At 30.0% G+C, this 19,218-nt stretch overlaps 1 protein-coding gene across 1 annotated transcript; it reads left to right on the top strand.

Moving 5' to 3' along the window:
- Positions 1-4,576: 4,576 nt before the first annotated feature.
- On the top strand, positions 4,577-9,949 carry LOC124823734 (65-kDa microtubule-associated protein 3). Its single transcript, XM_047296027.2, has 13 exons — positions 4,577-4,788; positions 5,555-5,641; positions 5,770-5,976; positions 6,168-6,413; positions 6,535-6,744; positions 6,848-7,003; positions 7,092-7,251; positions 7,333-7,484; positions 7,590-7,677; positions 8,065-8,138; positions 8,284-8,358; positions 8,542-8,809; positions 9,184-9,949. The coding sequence occupies exons 2-13, from the start codon at positions 5,570-5,572 to the stop codon at positions 9,657-9,659; spliced, it is 2,184 nt and encodes a 727-aa protein (XP_047151983.2). The 5' UTR covers positions 4,577-4,788; positions 5,555-5,569; the 3' UTR covers positions 9,660-9,949.
- The last annotated feature ends 9,269 nt before the right edge of the window (positions 9,950-19,218 follow it).

The following is a 19,218-nucleotide window of genomic DNA, read 5'->3' as shown; positions in this document are numbered from 1 at the left end:
ATAGGAAGAGAACTCAGAGATTTTTCGAAGTTTTGCTGTCCACTGATTCCTTGATTGCTGATAGCGGGGACCGTTTGTTGCCGACGAATGAAGCTTGCAGCCATCTTGAAAAAGTCTGAATCTTTGAATGGTTGGCAGGGTCTGTGAGTTCTCCTGGTTCTGGTCTATCAATTAGCCATTTTGATATTGTCGGTGAACCAGCCGAGAAGCTTTTCCTTTGGGGCCACTCAGCTTGTGTATTGAATAAGGCTGGTGACAAGAAACTTATCATTTTTGGTGGCTTTGGAGGCTTGGGAAGACATGCCAGGAGAAATGGTTTGTTGCTGCTTGATCCATATTCTGGCAATCTTGAAATTGTTAGCACTGTTGATTGTGCTTCTCCCACTCCACGATTGGGCCATACAGCTTCTGTTGTTGAAAATTGCATGTTTGTGATTGGAGGTCGGACTGGTCCTGACAAAATTCTTAGTCATGTATCCTTGGAAGTTACTGTAATTTAGTGAAAATTTATTTCCACCCAGGTAATGCTTAACAGCATTCTTGTGTTACAACTTTCAGCCCCTTTCCTGCTTAAAAGAAAGCCCACTGATAAAGCAACTTTTCAGTAATGAAAAAAAAATTGTACACTTGTTTTTAAGATGACTTTATGTATTGGATGAGTTCTGGTATCAGTATTTTAATTCATATGCATAAACGGAACAAGTTGTCCCCTGTTACTATTTCCAACTACATGACAATCTGCAGAAGAAGTTTTTTCGTTCAAACTACATTGAATCTGCATACGTCTAATTTATTCTTGCATTTATTAATTGTCTCTGTGACTGTCGCTGTCTCCGTTCTTGAGCCTCGTTCTTGAGCCTCGTTCTAATCCGGGGATTGGTAGTGTTCCTAAAGCCATGAAAGGTGAACAGGTTGCAGTTGGGTGGCGCCGATGGAAGGAAGCAGAGGGGAGGGAGGAGAAGATCTAGTTCTAGTCAAAACATCACCACGTGGCCTTTCAATTTTAATGCACAATGCCACGTCAGTAAATGAAAAATTCCAGCTCACAAAAATTTAACGCCGTCTCACACTACTTAACGGTTATGGCAAAATGTGCTCACTTTTACAAAAAATATGACCCAATTGAGACAGAAAAAAACTTGAGGACCCAACTGAGATTTTCATACAAACTTGAGGACCAAGGGAGGGTTTAAACCTATTTTAAATTATAAAATTGACATTAATTAATTAGTAATGTGTAATAAAACATGTGATTAAAATTTACAATTAAATTTTTAGGTTCCTACGCAAACTAAAGTATTCAGTGTAAGCATTTTTCCTACATTTACAACATAAACACAGCTTTTCATGAATCAATGATAACTGGAAAATCATAAAATTTCACCAGAAACAAAAATAGAACAAATGAACTGTCCTAAAGCAACAATACTGGTTAAGGAGACAGAATATGTTTATTTATTTTTCACAGAGAAACTGCTAACTATTGTCAAAGTTTTATACAATGATAAGAAAAGAAGCATTATTATATAGGAAAATGATACTTGAACAACCATTTTTGACAACATTTAGACACGCGCACACGTGTCAAAATCTGAGTGGTCCATTTTCATTTAATTTTTCCAACTGGACCACTCAGATTTTGACACGTGTGCGCGTGTCTAAATGTTGTCAAAAATGGTTGTTCAAGTGTCATTTTCCTATTATATATAATTCCAACGTACACAAATTCACAAGAAGACATTACTTAGCTCGTTAAAACAAACAAAAATTATATTTAAACTTGTATCTAAAAGGAAATAAAGGAACTGATGAATACAAAATTATGTTGAAATCCATTTCATGTATTATGTATGTAATTATTACCTTCGTAAACATAAATAAAGAGGAAATAACTGATAGCAAGACCGATGGGAATCCCAAATCCAAAAGCAAAAAAAAGAAACCCATCCAATTTCAAGCTTGTGGCTCAACTTAAAAACTCTCATTTGGTTTAATTTAGTGAATTATACAATGATATTGTACAACAACATGGAAATGTTATTTGTGCTTTTGATGAACAATCTGCAAAGCTAAATTACAATCTACAAAATCATTCAACAACAGATTCCAAAAGAACATAGTTAATAATAACATAATAAATTAAAAAGCATAATGAAACAATATTCTCATCATAACTAAAATATCATACTAAATAATCTGATAATGATATATATTTAGTAATAAAGTTCTGATCAACCGTGTTTCAGATAGTATAACAAAATTGATTATGTATGAATACTTATAATACAACTCTCATAACATTACCTAAATTATATTGTAAAATTAATCCTATAATAAAATTAGAGCAACATGAAATTGAGATTACAGTTTTAAAATAGAAAATACATGCAAATGTAGGGAGTTTAAAAAATTGAAATAAATAGAAATGTGAAGTTTATGTTAATTTTTTTTAAGTAGAAGATATAAACAACTTAAAAAACGAATCTATTAGCATATGGAGTTAAAACAAAAATGAAATTGAATTTAAAACATTCTAAACAAAAGTAACATGCATGTATAAGTAATTTAGTGTAAAAGACATTGTTGAAAGTCATTGACTAGAAGAAGACCAATTTTAAATATATAAGTGGATGTAAATTTTATTTTAAAAGTTGACTTTGCATAATTGAAATAGACTTAAAATCTATTTTTTAGACTATCAATTAATATCTAGTATCAATTGCCAATAAGATCCAAATTGAAATTATTCCAAAACTTTACAATTTACAAAATTGGAAAATTTTATGAAAATCCAAAAATTAAAACATATAGCACACAAAACCATAAAGTAGAACCAACAAATGTATTTAAAAATAGTATATCAACACCTTAAAATTAATTACCATTAAAAACCAAAAAACAGAAGCAGTAAGACGTGTACATTTCAAAAAAAAAAACACAAATGTCATTATACAAAGCAAAAACCATAATACAAAAGATAATAAAATAACTTAAAAACATGTCTATTTACCATTTATTTCACTAAATTCAATCTCAATCATATAACTTTTTTTTTGGAATACATCTTAAAAAAAGTTACCAAATTATATCAACTCATAAAGCACAAAGAGAGTACAACAAACATATATATTAGATGACAGGTGATGAGATAAAAGTTAATTTGTTTTAAGAAATTAAGCCCTTTTTAATTAATAAATTATTAATAATTAGAAACTAATCTTAGGAGTTTTTAACATTTTTGTATATCTTATATTCGAGGTATAAAAGTCTTTACCCAACGGTTTTAAAATTTAATTATATATTTATGGGTATTAAAAGTATGACTCACCAAAAAGATTTTTTTTAACTTTAATTTCTTATTTTTTAAATATAAGTTTCAAATTAAAATTAAATATGAGTCGGACATTATTTTATTATTGATAAATGGTGAACATATATAAAATATATTGTTTGTTTTTAACTAACCTTTATTTTAAACATTGTAATATGCATAAGGAAAATCACTTGTTATTTTTATTGTCAGTCAATAAAACAATTATTACACGTGTAACTGTAACTTTTAAATATAGTTGTTGTAAAGGTAAATAAATTTACTACTATGATTATACTAGTTTGAGTGTTGAAACTTTTACAGGTAATTTTTGTCCACTAAATTGTCATGATTGTGATTGAATATAATATATATATATATATATATATATATATATATATATATATATATATATATATATATATATATATATACTTTGTTATTAATGAATTTCAATTAAAAAATGTTTATTCTAATGTTTATAAATATAAAATGAATCATAAATGAAAGTTACCTACATATGTTGTTATTATATTTATAAAGTACTAAATACAAATACATAAAAATATGGATTTTAAAAACAAAAAAAAAATATATCTAGCCATTATGCTCTGACTCCGATCTAAATTGTACCACTTTAATTATCAATATAATTTCAAAATGTTAGAAATATAAATATTCTGATATTTAGCTTTTACTTTTATTTCAAGAAAAAATTATGCAAAATTGAAAATGTTAAATAAAAATTAATAAACATTTTACATTCCTTAATAACTGCATTTGTTTGGTGCGAGAAATATCACTATTTAACAACAATACCTTAACATAAACAAGTCAAACGTTATACTCTTAAGTACGACACCACCCAAATTAAATCATCCTAATTTAACCAACAAGCAATTTAAAAAAAAAACATTAATACTATTTAGTTTAGTTATCAATCAAATTAAATAGAATTCCAATTTAAAAAAAAAGAGGCAACTCTCCTCACTAAAAAATTATCAACTAATCGATAATAAAAATAAATAAATAATAGAATCCCAATTCTATCCTTTTAAGTTGGTAGTATTACTTAATGACTTTCTCTCTCTTCTGAATTTGAAATTCAAACGCCTTTTTCTTTATAATTTCCCATTTCATCGTATTTTTTAACTTCAATGTTTTTTTTTCAAAAAGAAACAAATTTTGATTATTTTTATATCAGTTTTTTCAAAGACAGATAGGGAGAAGAAGAAGGGCAACAATTAATTCAAATCAAAATCAAATCCACAGCGAGCGCTTTCGAAAACGGTCCCTTTCTTCAAAACGGCTATATTTCTCTCTCTCTCTCTCTCTCTCTCTCTACAATTCAAACTTCAAACTCTTTCTCACGAAAACCCATTTTCATTCTCTGAGAGAAAATAAACTCATTCCTCTTCCAACAGCGACGACGGAAAATCTAAACACGAGACAATTCATAGATCACTTCTGTTGTTCAGGTCAGTTATATTCTCGCTCGCTCTTCACATTCTGATGAAATGCACCATGTCAAATTCGTAATTCGAAATTGAAACCCCTTTCTAAATCTAGATGCGTGGAAATTCAGTTTGTGTCGTTGACTGATCTGTTTCTTGCTTCTTGAACCTGCACGAGTTTACGATTCGTTTCTCGCTGTTTTGAAATTTGAATTGCATAGCTGCTTCCACTTTCTGCTAGCTGAGATCGATGTGGCGCTTATCTGAGTCGGATTAGTACGATATATTTTTGTGCTCTTCTTTCCTTTTCAAATTTGAGTTCTGATTGAATTCCGGGGTCGCTTAAGTTTTTTGTTTCCCAGTAGTGTTTAGTTGTTTCTATTTTTCAAATTTATGAATGGATTGAGAAACTAATGTGCTACTTCAGCACTGGTAGATATTTCACTCATATAGTGTTTCTCTTGAGTTCTTTTGCTGAGTCCTTGAGATAAAGGTGTGGATTTTAGGTTTTTGAGGTTCTTGGACTATATTTCTATATTAGTAATTCACGGTTCAGCAACGAAGAATTGTTTGATGGTTTCACTCACAAATATAGTGGAGTCATAACATGATGGGGACGGCTGCGTTTTTCGCATTGCCGCTTTAGCTTCGAAATTTGCTTTTGGACGTAAATCAAAATTAAAAATCTTTCTGTCACAAGTGTTTTTTTTTTCTATAAATATCTAGTTAATTTAGACAGAATTGTTTTGCCATTGATCTTTCTGAATTTTAATGGGAATGTGTCTGGCAGATACAAGTGCCAAAAATGTCCAAACCTCAAAATGATCCCCTTCTGCAATCGGAAACAACTTGTGGAACACTTCTCTATGAGCTTCAGGTACGTATTAAATTTTGATGCGATCGTCCTTCTAATTATCCCTTTCCTCGCATCTCCAGCAGTTGGGTTGGAGAATATTCTGTAAGGTTGTGAAAATTTGTCATTGTTTGCCTCATCTCTCTTTTTAGATAATATGGGACGAAGTTGGGGAGTCTGAAACTGACAGAGATAGAATGTTGTTTGAGCTTGAACAAGAGTGCCTAGAAGTATACAGAAGGAAGGTAGATCTGGCAAATCGATCTAGGGCTCAATTAAGGCAGGCTATCGCTGATTGTGAGGCAGAACTTGCCGCTATTTGTTCATCAATGGGAGAGAGACCAGTGCATATTCGTCAGGTTAGATACTTTAAGAATTGCTATAATTTATTTGCTGTTGGTTTTAATACTCGATTTGTATTAAAAAAAACTGCACCCCTAAGTGGATGACCACCCTATAGCTTACAAGCTTGATTTTTTTTTTGTCAAGATAATTTGTTTTACAGTTAGACTGCTAATTCGTTTGTACATTATCCCTTTCGTTTTTCTAGACTGATCAAAATGTTGGTAGCCTCAAGGAAGAGCATGCAAGAATTCTTCCGCAGTTGGAGGAGATGCAAAAAAGGAAATCTGAGCGTAGAAATCAATTCATAGAAGTCCAAGAGCAGATTCAGAGCATTTCAATTGAAATACATGGTCCTAGAGAGTATATTTCCGCTGTCATAGATGAAACTGATTTATCCGTGAGAAAACTTGAAGAATTGCATAGGCAGTTACATGCACTTCAGATTGAGAAGGTCAATTATCTGCTTATACTTAAGTTATTTTGAACTGTTTCTTTGACTCAACTCATATCATCACCTTTTCATCCTTCCTTTTGGCTATGTGTAATCGTGCTCGTATCTTATACGCATGCAGAGTAGTCGCTTAAAGCAAGTCCAGGAGTACCTGTATACATTAAATTCTCTATGTTCAGTGCTTGGTTTGGACTTCAAGCAGACAATTAATGGAATTCATCCTAGTTTATTGGAATCAGAAGGATCTAAGAGTGTAAGTAATGACACCATTCAACAATTAGCGGTTGCTATAGAAGAACTGCGGGAGGTTAAATTGCAGAGAATGCAGAAGGTAAAGATTGAGTTAGAAATTAATTGCCAATTTTTATTTAGTATTTTGTGAATTTTGTTGTTTTCCCCTCTGGTTATATTTGTAATAACTTAGGGTTTCGTAGCTCCAAGATCTTGCTACTTCAATGTTGGAGCTCTGGAACTTAATGGATACCCCTGTTGAAGAGCAACAGATGTTTCAAAATGTTACATGTAATATAGCCGCTTCAGAACATGAAGTAACTGAACCAAACACCTTGTCTGTGGAGTTCATCAATTTGGTGAGTTACAAGTAGCTTGAGGGTAATAGGATTATATTTCTTGATTTTTATGGTTCAAAATTCATGGAAAAGTAATAATGTCATCCAGGTTGAGGCGGAAGTAGCTAGGTTAGAAAAGTTGAAATCAAGCAAGATGAAAGAGCTTGTATTAAAAAAGAGAACAGAGCTGGAGGAGATTTGTCGAAAGACTCATTTGATTCCAGAAATAGATAATGCAGTGGAATATGCTGTTGAAGCCATAGAATCTGGTAACTTTCTACTTTCTACCAAGTTCACTGCAATTATTTTCTCTGCGAACTTAAAAGTATGCCTCTTCCTTTTTTATGCAGGTTCTGTGGACCCTGCTTGTGTGCTTGAACAAATTGAACTTCAGGTTGCCCACGTCAAAGAAGAAGCTTTTAGCAGAAAAGAGATACTTGAAAGGGTTGAGAAATGGTTGGCAGCATGCGATGAAGAGTCTTGGCTTGAGGAGTACAACAGGGTTAGTAATTTGTAACGTGCTTCAACATTGCCAATTTTGACCCACTTTTTAACCATAGCTACATTTGAAAATTTAACTATGTATTTTGTTTTATTTATCCTCCAGGATGATAATCGATACAATGCTGGGAGAGGTGCTCATCTTACTCTCAAGCGAGCTGAGAAAGCTCGTGCCTTGGTCAACAAAATTCCAGGTACACAATAATTACCATATTTGTCATGATTTTCTTATTTGTTATGTCATGGCTTAATTTATGCAACATCAAACTGAATCACGAACTAGCATAATATTATAGTGGATTACGTATTAAATTGTAGTGTTGTGAGTCAGACCAAAGTTTTCATGGAGCGTCATCAAAGGTGCCAATTTGGATGTGAAGTTCCATAAGCAATTATGGAGTAATGAGCGCCAGTTTAGTTATTTGTTTGGTTTGATATTGTTTTCTTCAAGCTAAACTATATTGGTCTTTCAACTTCATTTCTCTGCCGTGCCATTTGATTCTGTTTGTTGGATGAAACTTCTTTTTCCTGCCTCTGTGTTTGTGTATAATTTCAAAATGGCCTCTCTTTTTTGCGTGTAGCAATGGTGGATGGTCTGACTTCCAGAACTATTGCATGGGAGAAGGAAAAAGGCATTGAATTCACATATGATGGTGTAAGTGCTCTGTTCAAGAAGCTAGTTCTTAGTAGTTATTTTGATGCATTGCGGGCGGTGAGGAGTGAATTAAATACTAGTTTCTTTTTAGTTGGTTGTTCAAGCAAATCTGCTTCAAAATGTCCTTCTGTTTTGTGGTTTTCAGATTCGTCTACTCTCTATGCTTGAAGAATACACTATATTACGCCAAGAGAAAGAGCAAGAACGCCGTAGGCAGCGGGTAATGTCTTCTAATTGCATTCCAGATAGATTTTCAACTCATAAAACCTTTAATATTTCCCCTAGCTCTCTGTGTTTTGAAACCCTGAGCAACATCTTTTTTTTTTACTTTGTATATCATTCGAGAAATAGATGTTTCATATAATTTAACAAAACTTGTTAAAATGCTATTTTTTTGTTTCAGGATTTGAAGAAACTACAGGGACAAATGATAGCGGAACAGGAGGCACTATATGGGTCAAAACCAAGCCCTTCCAAGCCCCAGAGTGTAAAAAAGGGGTCTAGGATGTCAACAGGAGGAGCAACTAGTAGGAGAGTCTCGCTTGGGGGAGCAATGCTTCAAACTCCAAAGCCTGATTCAAAAGCTACTCGAGCCATGAGAAAGACTGACAAAGGGCACCAAATTGAGCATTTAAGTTACCTGGATGATGGCATTTCAGGTTTATCAGCAGGTGCTTTCATTAATCTCAACTAAGAAACATAACTGGTATCAAACTTTTATTCAACTTGTCCCCAAAAGCCAGGCTCGATATTGTCGGCCCATTTATTCCTCTGTTTTAGTAGAAAAAAGCTCCATCGGATTCAGTACACTTAGTTTTTTACTTGTTTGATATTAAAAAATGGAAGTCTGAACACATCACAGCCGGTAGATTTTCCCTTGATTTATTGATTTATTCCTGTCTTATACGGCACTTCTCATTCCCTTTATGTTTTGTCTTTCATACTAAGTTGCACAAACATTCTACATGATGTATTACTATCTATATTCATTTGTAATTCATGAGCTTGTTTAGAACTAATTGTTTCTTTCCCTGTGTTTGAGCAGCTAGAAGAGGGCTGGATATTGCTGGCGTTCCTGTTAAAAAACACTCATTTGGTGCTGGGACTCAAATCATAGAATCTCCTCTGACACGACAACCTTTTTCTCCTATCTCTTCTAACAATGTAGCTTCAAAAGCTAATGTGGCAAATGCTACAGATGAACATAAACCGGGTGAGAAGTTGCAGAGAACACTGTCGCTTAACAATGTACCATTCACTACTCCCTCCAAGACAGCTACTACTTTGGTAGATGAAGAGAATAGAACTCCAAAGACAATGCCCATTCCTTTCCCAGCTACACCATCCACAGTATCAATTCCAATGAGTATGGCTATGACTCCAGTTCCTTCATCAATTATAAAGAATATAAACTTGAATCCAACTCTCACAAACACAGTAGTTCCTTATGGAAATGACTTGATTCAAGAGATTGATTATTCCTTTGAGGAAAAAAGGCTCGCTTATATGATGTTAGCATGATTTTTTCTTAGGTGTTTTATTTTACTTCCTGTGATGGATTAATCACAAGTCAATTGTAATTGGCTTCCTGATTGTGGTGTACATTTGGAGAAGTGAAACAGACGTACACTGATTTGAGATTTTTTTTGCGGTCTAATTGTCATTTAGTTTTCTTCATTGCAAAGATTGTTTCATCTAAGAATGGCCTTGCCGTATTTTGAGTTCAACAAAAATATCTTAATGGAGATGGATTATTATTAACACTTTGATTCAATATATTTGATGATGAAATATAGCATTTACTTGCCTTATTGTAATTCTCTTGAGTGGGGAGCCTTGATTGACAAGGGGTGATATAGGTGTTTGGGAAGATGTGTCCCGTGCAAGTTAAATCGTATCATATCATTCTCTAGCTTTTTCTTTTTGTCTTGCCACTTTCTCGACTTGTATCGTCAAAATTATTTATTATTGACTTCAATCGATTCTGATTATAGTGCCATCGAACCTATTCATTTTTCATCGGCTCTTCATTTGTCGCCTTGAAAGCTATATAAAGTCATCATATTAGACAACTCCTTAAATTATTGAACAGAAAATATGTGTGGACATAAATAAAATCTTATGGATTTTTTTGGTGATTTTCACACATAAAATTTGTTAATGAATTTAGGTAAAAATTCTCCAATAAAATATCATTTCAGTTCTCCAAAATAGTAAAGCCTTCCACTTAATTTTGGTGTTCTTTTGCTTGCACATAAGTCAGTGATCAAATGTAAGTCAATATTTTATAATAATAATAATAAAATAATAATAAAGCTTAATTAAGTTTTAAGTTTCTCACAAATATGAATATTTTTAACTGAGTTTTTATTATAATTTTTTTGTCTATAAAATATTCAGAATATTTTTGAATCAGGTCATTATTATTTCTTTTTTAATTTAATGACATGATTACTGTAAGGGTGTGTTTAATTTTTCACTTTATAGGTTATTTCTCTAAAATAACATTATATAATCAAGAGTTTGAACGAATATGAAGTTATATATTTGTATACGTAAATTTATAATATTGAAATTTAATTAGATTTAATTAAATTTTAAGTTTTAAGTATTTTAAATTATTAATATTTATTTGTTGAGTACTTAAATGTTTTATATTTTCCAATGAATATATTTCATTTAAATTTTCTATTAAATATGTGACATGATGATTGGTGTATTATTGTGTCTATTTTATTTTATATTAAAAAATATATAACTTTTGTAGTTAATATAAAAAGATATTATGATTAATATAAAATAATACTAAACTTTACTAATTTCATTAAAAGTATGATAAAAATATTATACTCTTCTTTTATGTTTTCGTCTTATTATGTAATTGGTAAAAGATAATTCGACCACTACAAACATGACAACCTATATAAGATCTATGAAAAATATTTACCTTAATAGTAATAATTTTATTACTAGAAGTAATAATTTTTTTTTATGAATGGAAAATATAATTAATAAGTTTATGTAAAAATAAAATGTGGAAAGCTAAATAAGAAATTTTGGTAACTTAAATCGTAGAAAATTGTGGTGATTTTAAGAACATGGGTTCAAACTCTTTTCTACCTTTTTGTTTAAAAAAAAAGAAAAGAAAAGAAAAAGAAAACAAATGGACAAAGAAACTTTCGGTGATTGAAATAGCAAAACACCAAAACATCTTTCGGTGATTGAAATGATAAAAAAAATAAATAAATATATATAATAATAATAAATAAATAAAAAATAGTACCATAATCTTGGCCTATAAATACCAAGCAAGGGGAGGGGGATTTTGCACCAAGAAGTAGAGAGAAATCATAAGATTAGGAAGAATTTAGAGTAAGAAGGATTTTAGTGTGGAGATTCTGGAAGTTTTCCGTGAACAACCTCTGATCAAGAAACCAAGTCTGGAATAGAGGTAGAGGAGCTAACATTTCTAAGGTTTTATATTATGATTTAGTATTGTTTTATTAATATTCATGTCTTGAAATTCTGTGTGAATATTGTTAATGAAAAACATATGTGCTTGGTGTATATCTATCTATATTTAATTTCTGTGTTAATATTATATGCTGTTGTTTTGAATCTGTAAATAAGAAATTTGTTAAAAACTAGTTGAGGAACATTTTGGCTAAGGAAAGACTTGGTACTTAAGTTGTCCATTGTGACACACCTCTCTTTTCTGGAAGTCTACTCGATAGGTTCTTAACTTAAATTCTATTGAACAGATTAAGTATTGTTAAACTATTATGCAATATACTCAATTGATATAAAATATGTGATGGATTCATCTTTCTGGAAGGATAAGAAGATGTCTAATCGGCTATGCCAGATTCAACTTCTTAGTTTCCCAAAACGTTTATATTAATGTTATAATTGTGATGGTAGGATAGAGGAATCTTAAAAACCGGAGTTGGTACATCCCTGATCATAGAGCAACCCTGGTCAAATCCAGTAAGTTGTGACTAGTCATATGTACTGGTATTTATGGTGAGTTTGATTCGTCAAACATTTGATTCTTCTCCGGTGACCATTTATAGTGATATTTTAGTATTGTTAATTTACTTTGTGATATATTCATTTTGTATGATTTCTGTGATAATTGTATTTTATTATATTGGATTTGAATTTATGCATCTGAACATGATATGAGTATTATGAGAAGATTTTGTAATGGTATAATATGAGTTGAGGAATATGAGCATGGTATGAGTCTCGTGGAGAGATTCTGTAATGATATGGTATTAGTGTATATGTTGATGTTGAGGGTCCTGTTGTTGGAGGTTATCCTGATACTCTAATAGTCATCCAGTCTCAAGTAGAGAAGGATTAATTATGTGGTGAGAGGGGCAGGAAGTCCTGGTCTATGTGACGGTTTTGGACATAGTGTTGAGGACTAACCTTGTGGATTGTATGAAGTATTTTGGAAGTGTATTTGTAAGAAGAAGTAGAAGTCATCACAAGTGCATAACCTCCCGTGACCGCTCATCAACGTATCATCCGAATGAGTGTCTATTGGGTATTGTGGAATGAGTGTCTATTGGGTATTGTGGAATGAATATCTATTGAGTATTGTGAGATGAATGTTTATTGGGTATTGTGGGATGAGTGCCTATTAGGAATTGTGGTATGATGGGATGAGTATCTATGGTGCGATTGTTGTATGATGGTATGAGGGTGTCTGACATAATTATTATATGATGTTTGTTGAGTGTATCAAAGTAATTATGCATGTTTTATAAATGATTTGTTGCATGTTAGCTCATCCTACTTGTTTGTGTTTGTGTTTGTGCGATGATCGTATAATTCGTTATAAGAGAGGAGATGAAGGAATGTCGTCTGATTCAATGCCAATGAAGAAAAAGATAGAAGAATAAATTAGAAGAATTTGAATTATATTTATGAGTTTGTAGTTGAAATTTACGTTTAAAACATATATATATATATATATATATATATATATATATATATATATATATATATATATATATATATATATATATATATATAATGATCAAGTGTCCTTAAATGTAATGTTACAATATATCAATTATGAATTAATATATCAATTATCAATTAATTATGAAGTGTGAGACACAACTTATTAAACCGAAATTAAATAACAATTTTCGGTTCTGTAGGGTTAAATAGCCTATCGTTTTAACATAAATCAACTTTATTTTAAAGTTTTCTATATGAAGTTTTATTTTATTTTCTTTAATATAAAGTTTAATTTTATTTTCTTTAATATAAAGTTTAATTTTATTTTCTTTAATATAAAGTTTTATTTTATTTTCTTTAAAACATAAGATCTAAAAACCTATTCGTTATTTCAAGGTCACGTAACATCACTTTCACAACAGTAAGACATTTAGTTTTTGTACATCTAACTTAAAAATATTTATAAAAGAGATTACATGACACGGTATATTATTAAAAAATGTGAGAGACAAAATTAAGATAATTTAAAATTGACATATTAATATCACCAAACGCGTAAATCAAATCATACATCATTCTAATTTAATTAATAATTTTTAGTTTGAGATTATTTACTTCGAAAACACATGTGATCTCTTAAATTAAATGCAAACTTGGGATTCTAAACTTGAGTTTAGGCCATCGGGATGTTAAAACTGTAATGGCACCAAACAACGTAATTCACAAATACATTAAGTTCGTACTTAAAAATAAACTTTTTTTAATTATTTTTTATACAAATAAAGACAATGACAAAATAATTATTACTTGTCTGCTTCCAAAGAGTCGTTTATGTGAGACAAAATGACTTACAACGTGAAGATATAGAAAATTGTATTTTAAAAGTGATAGTAAATTAAAACAGTGAAACTCAAATATTTTAGTAATAAATGGTTTTAATATAAATAATTTAATTATAAATAAATTTTATTATTTTAAAATACATTTTCTTTTTATAAATCATTTTTTTAGAATTTTTTGACTTTTTTCTAAGAATTATTCTTCTCTGCTCATCTAATTGAAGGACTAAGATTGTATAAGTGATTATGACAGCGAATTCTTTCGATTTAAATCAATTATTTTCTCCATTTGAGTAAATTAAGTTTCGACCTCGTTTCTCTGGTCCTTTCTTTCTTCTGTTGCATGTGGGACTCGCTCATTTACATGTAATGTCTGTGTCTTCTATAAAACTCTCTCTTGATCTATGGTATTAATGGTATACTTTGATCATGATTTTGTTGTCTGTAAGTACATATAGAGCTCCTTAAGTTGTGTGAGCGGTATAGGGTTCTTTAGAACGGTTGGTCTTCTAAAAGGTAAGGAAAGCTAGATATGTTTGTGTTGTAAGTTTGATCCTTGTATGCATGTTAAATTGATTTAGTTATAATTTCCATATTTATGATAGTGTTGGTTCATTTAAATGTGTGTGATTAGTTATTTGATGATGAATTTATGATGTGATTAATTTGGATGATATTGTTGTCATGAATTGTATGTTATAATGTTGTATTGATGTTTGGAATTGGTTACAAAGTTTACGGAGTAACGAGTTAAAAATCTAAGGATTTTGTAGTTAAAATGGAGGTTTCGATAGTGTTTGAATTATGAAATATGGTATTACAGGTCTGTTTATATGTTATTTAAGACTTATTGGTATCTTAAGTTAATGAAATATGATAAGAAAGAAGGAAGAGTAAATGTGGTGGTTTTAAGAAGGTTCTAGATCCATTTTGAGGAATTGAGATTTTGAAGGAATAAGCATAGGAAGAAACTGAGTTTTTGACGTGGGTTTTTAGTTATTTGAAACTAGGTTGTTAATTAAGAGGAAACTGAAGTACAAAAGGATTAGTAGTTAATATGTTGAGTTTTAAGTAAGTTTTATGTTCAAGTTAGGGGTTTGAATGGTGAGATTCTAAATTAGGAGGTATGAAAAAGAAGGATGATTTGGGGTTTGTTGTTGAGTCATTTATGACTTATTTGTAACCTTTATCTATTGAAATTGATGTTAGAAAGAGTGTAAATGGATTTTGGTAACTCAAAGAAATGATTTTGGTAACTCGGTAGAAATAGTCAAATAAATAATGTATTTTGATGATTAAAAATAGATAATTATAAATATAAATTTAAATAAAAGTCATGAAAATTATATTAAAATAATATCAAAATTTGTAGAAAGGATTTGTAAAAATAATATTTAAAATAGGACGTGAATATATGTCATTCAAATAGTTATGTGGGCGTAACATTGTCTCATGCACAACGTTATTTAAAATTAAAATGAAAAAATTTGTGTTTCCAAATAGTCTAAAATTATCGAAAACAAATGTGTGACAAACTCATCCATTTTCACAATTCTACTTTAACCTTGTGTTTGTTTCCGACGACGGAAACTATGAGAGTAATTAATTCGCTAAAAACTCGAAAATCAACAAAGAATTACACGAAAATAATATAAATTATTTTTAAAATCTTTCGTCGCACAAATTTGGAGACAAGGATTAACATTCAAAATAAAATAGGTATATATATATATATACTTATTTTGTTATATTTATCTATATATATATTATTTTTATATAATTAGATTTTATTATATTTTTATAATAATATAACAAATAGAATATAATATAAATCATTGCTAAAATAATAATATTAATAATAGATAATAGTAATATAAATAATAATAGTAATAAATTAATAATTATACTAATAATAATATTTGAACTCGTATACTTTGTTTTGACTCGTGAGAGGAAACAAAAATTACGTGTTTAAGCCAATTAAATAACTTCACATATTTAATATGAATTATACATACTCATTGGGCAAGTCATAGTGTCGCTCAACAAAAGTGGTATTTTTTAAAATGAAAAGGTTATATTGGATTTTGGGAAAGATTAATGTGTATAAAAGTTTTAGAATGTGATAAATTATAGTTAATTGTTAACAAGAAAAATATTTGGGATGAAGATGTGTAGATATAAATGTGATAATGACGTGCAATGAAATAACATAGACACATATTTAAGTAGCTAGAGTCCATGAACGTTCCTATGACGAAAACTTGAAAGATAGTCTTTCTCACATCAATGCAGATATTTTAAGGGATGGAGAGTGCCATGGTTTCCTAAAATTTTTGAAATTTGAAATTTATATATTAGAAATTTATAAAGTTAAAAAAAATAAAAATTATATATAATATATATTGGGAACTTATGAAAATTAAATTAGATATCTTTTTATTTTTTTTATAAAACACGACATTTAAAGTTATTAAAATAAAACAAAATTAAATATTACAATGAATAGAAATATTTATTAAGATGTTTATTTTATTTTATTTTATTTTATTTCTTGTTGTGCTTTGAGTTTTTCACAGGTTATACTCGTATTTGACTCCCACATGTTTTCTTTTTGTCTAAAGAAAATATGGAGTTAGATACAAACTAACTGTTGTTTCTTTCATTTATCAGATGCTATCTTTCATTATTGAAGAAAGGGAGGTATTTCTCTTATCTAACTTGATAGTAAAATATTAGTTTAATAATTAATATTGTTTTTTTTTATCTCATGAGTTTTTATATATTCATTTTTACTGATGTAGAAGAAAAAATAATGTATTATGTGTTTTTCATAATCAATTTTTAATTGTGGTTGAATTATCATAATTTTTTCTTATAATAGTTACATGTTTTAATTTTTAATTAAATCATATAAATTATTTTTTAATATTTACATTTTTTTAATTAAAATGATGAAGAATAAAATAATAGATTTTTTTTAAAATAATAAAAGAGAAACTACCTGTGAAGATGAATTTATTGTCAATAATATGATTATTTAAATTGAAAAAGAAATAACTGAAAATTTTATTTTTGATTCAATATTGATCAATTGAATAATACGAAAGAAGGAAAGACATTATGATAGATATGTGTAATATCTTTTGTAGTTTCAATTATATTAAATTATGAATTAATATCTATTGTATTGGTGACAATAATATATATAGATAGATTTTGAATGTATTATTTTGACTCTTCTAAATTCATCGACCAAGATCTACTGCTAACATGTTATAATGAACTAACTCTTTTATAATTTCGAATAAAGTCGGAGTAATATATGTCAAAATCTATTATTTCGAATAAAGCCGGAGTAATATATGACAAAATCTATTAGAATTCTTATGAATGATGCAAATTTTATAAATGAATTTGTATAAATAATTGCTTGCAGTGAATGAATTGTTTGAAATTGATTGTTGTTTTTATTAATTATTGAGCTATATATAAGTTTATTTATTTTTAAATATACTAATTTATCTTTTGTGATTTTGTTTTTATTCAGTGTAATCACACATTTTTCACAAAAATAAAAAACACTATATGAGAGATTGAATAATCAGTTAGTCTTATAGTGGTGTAGACAATGGAATAGCTTATCTATTTTTTTTTTATCGTAGATAATTCTCCATTATTTTGATTAAGAATTATATTTTGAAAAACTTTGTTATGTAAGTAAAAGAGAGATATTTATATAGTTATTTTTGCTTAATACCAATCATAAAAAATGTTTTAATTAATAGATTACTTCTACTGATCCGGAGTGTTATAAAATTAATTATAATTTTTTAAAATAAGTTATATTTATGATGAAAATAAATTATTATAAACTATATTATAGATCAATCACGTATAATAATATAGTAGACCAGTTATCCATGAGTTGTTAAAGTATTTTAACAGTACAGTTATCTTAAAATAACCATAAATTAAAAACTTTAAGAAACCGTATACAAAAACAAACCATAAGAACCCACCGAACGGTCCTACACTAATACAAAAATAAGCACAAGACCGACGGTCTTACTCCAACGAAAATCATCCTCTCCTGCTAGCGCCTGCTCCAGAGAACCCTCATCACCTTCTGCTCATACCCATAGGGTGATCAATACAGTGACAAAGACGACCGAACGAACAACATGACAAGACAGGAAATAAGGGTAAGCTAGTGTAATTTAATTAACCATGTGAACATGCAATTCAGACACACATATAATACAATCATACATATATATAAACCATACAATCATGTTATAACCGATCACTTTTACTCTGACTATCCGGATTGTATGAATTGTATAGCTACGACGTTTTTGCACCCGGATGGTGTAGTAGCTGGGATGCCCTCAACAGCTGCCATCGGGATTAGTTCGTTATACCTCGTCCAAGTTACACTTACGGACTAGGACCTCCTGCCATTCTCACACATGAGTTACTCCTCTTTACGTGAGAATGAGTAATAACAAAATATCAGGATAAACACCAACTTAGCAATAACTGCATTCATACTTTACAATTCCATAACCATCCATGAGATATTCCTCCTTGCAATTCTCTTTCTTATCCACATATCATACCATACTTCAATACCAACATACTTCCTTATCCATAACACATTTAAGTCAAATCAAACCGAATAGTAAAACAACCACCACCCTTGAGCACGACCGAACGTAAAAGATCAATATAACTTATGAACAAGACCGAACGGGAAAAACTCTCCCTACATACGAACATGACCGAACAGTCATTTAAAGAGTAAGACTCAAGTAGGAGTCGAACACATGAACTTATACTGAACACTTATGATTTAGAACGAACACTATTGGCTTAGACCGAACGCCATTGACTTAGGCCGAACACTATTGGCTTAGGCCGAACACTATTGAAATAGGCCGAACACTATTAGCTTAGGCCGCACTCTATTGGCTTATGCCGAATACTATTATCTTAACCGAACACTAATGGCTTAATACAAGTACGATATTGAACACTAGTATAAAAACGAGCGTTAATAAGAGACAACACAACCCAATAATATCGATCGCTAACACTATCATAAATGCTAGTACAATATCGAGCGCTAATACTAGCATACTGCTAGTATAAGACCGAGCGTTAACAAGAACGAGTGCTAGTACAAAACCGAGCACTGTACCGAACGAGCGCTAGTACAAGATCGAACACTACCAAGAATAAGCGCTAGTACAAGACCGAGCACT

Source organism: Vigna umbellata, chromosome 8, assembly GCF_029865625.1.
Source record: "Vigna umbellata cultivar VRB3 chromosome 8, Vumbellata_1.0, whole genome shotgun sequence".
Taxonomy (NCBI): Eukaryota; Viridiplantae; Streptophyta; class Magnoliopsida; order Fabales; family Fabaceae; genus Vigna; species Vigna umbellata.
This window is presented reverse-complemented; position numbering and strand designations above follow the sequence as displayed.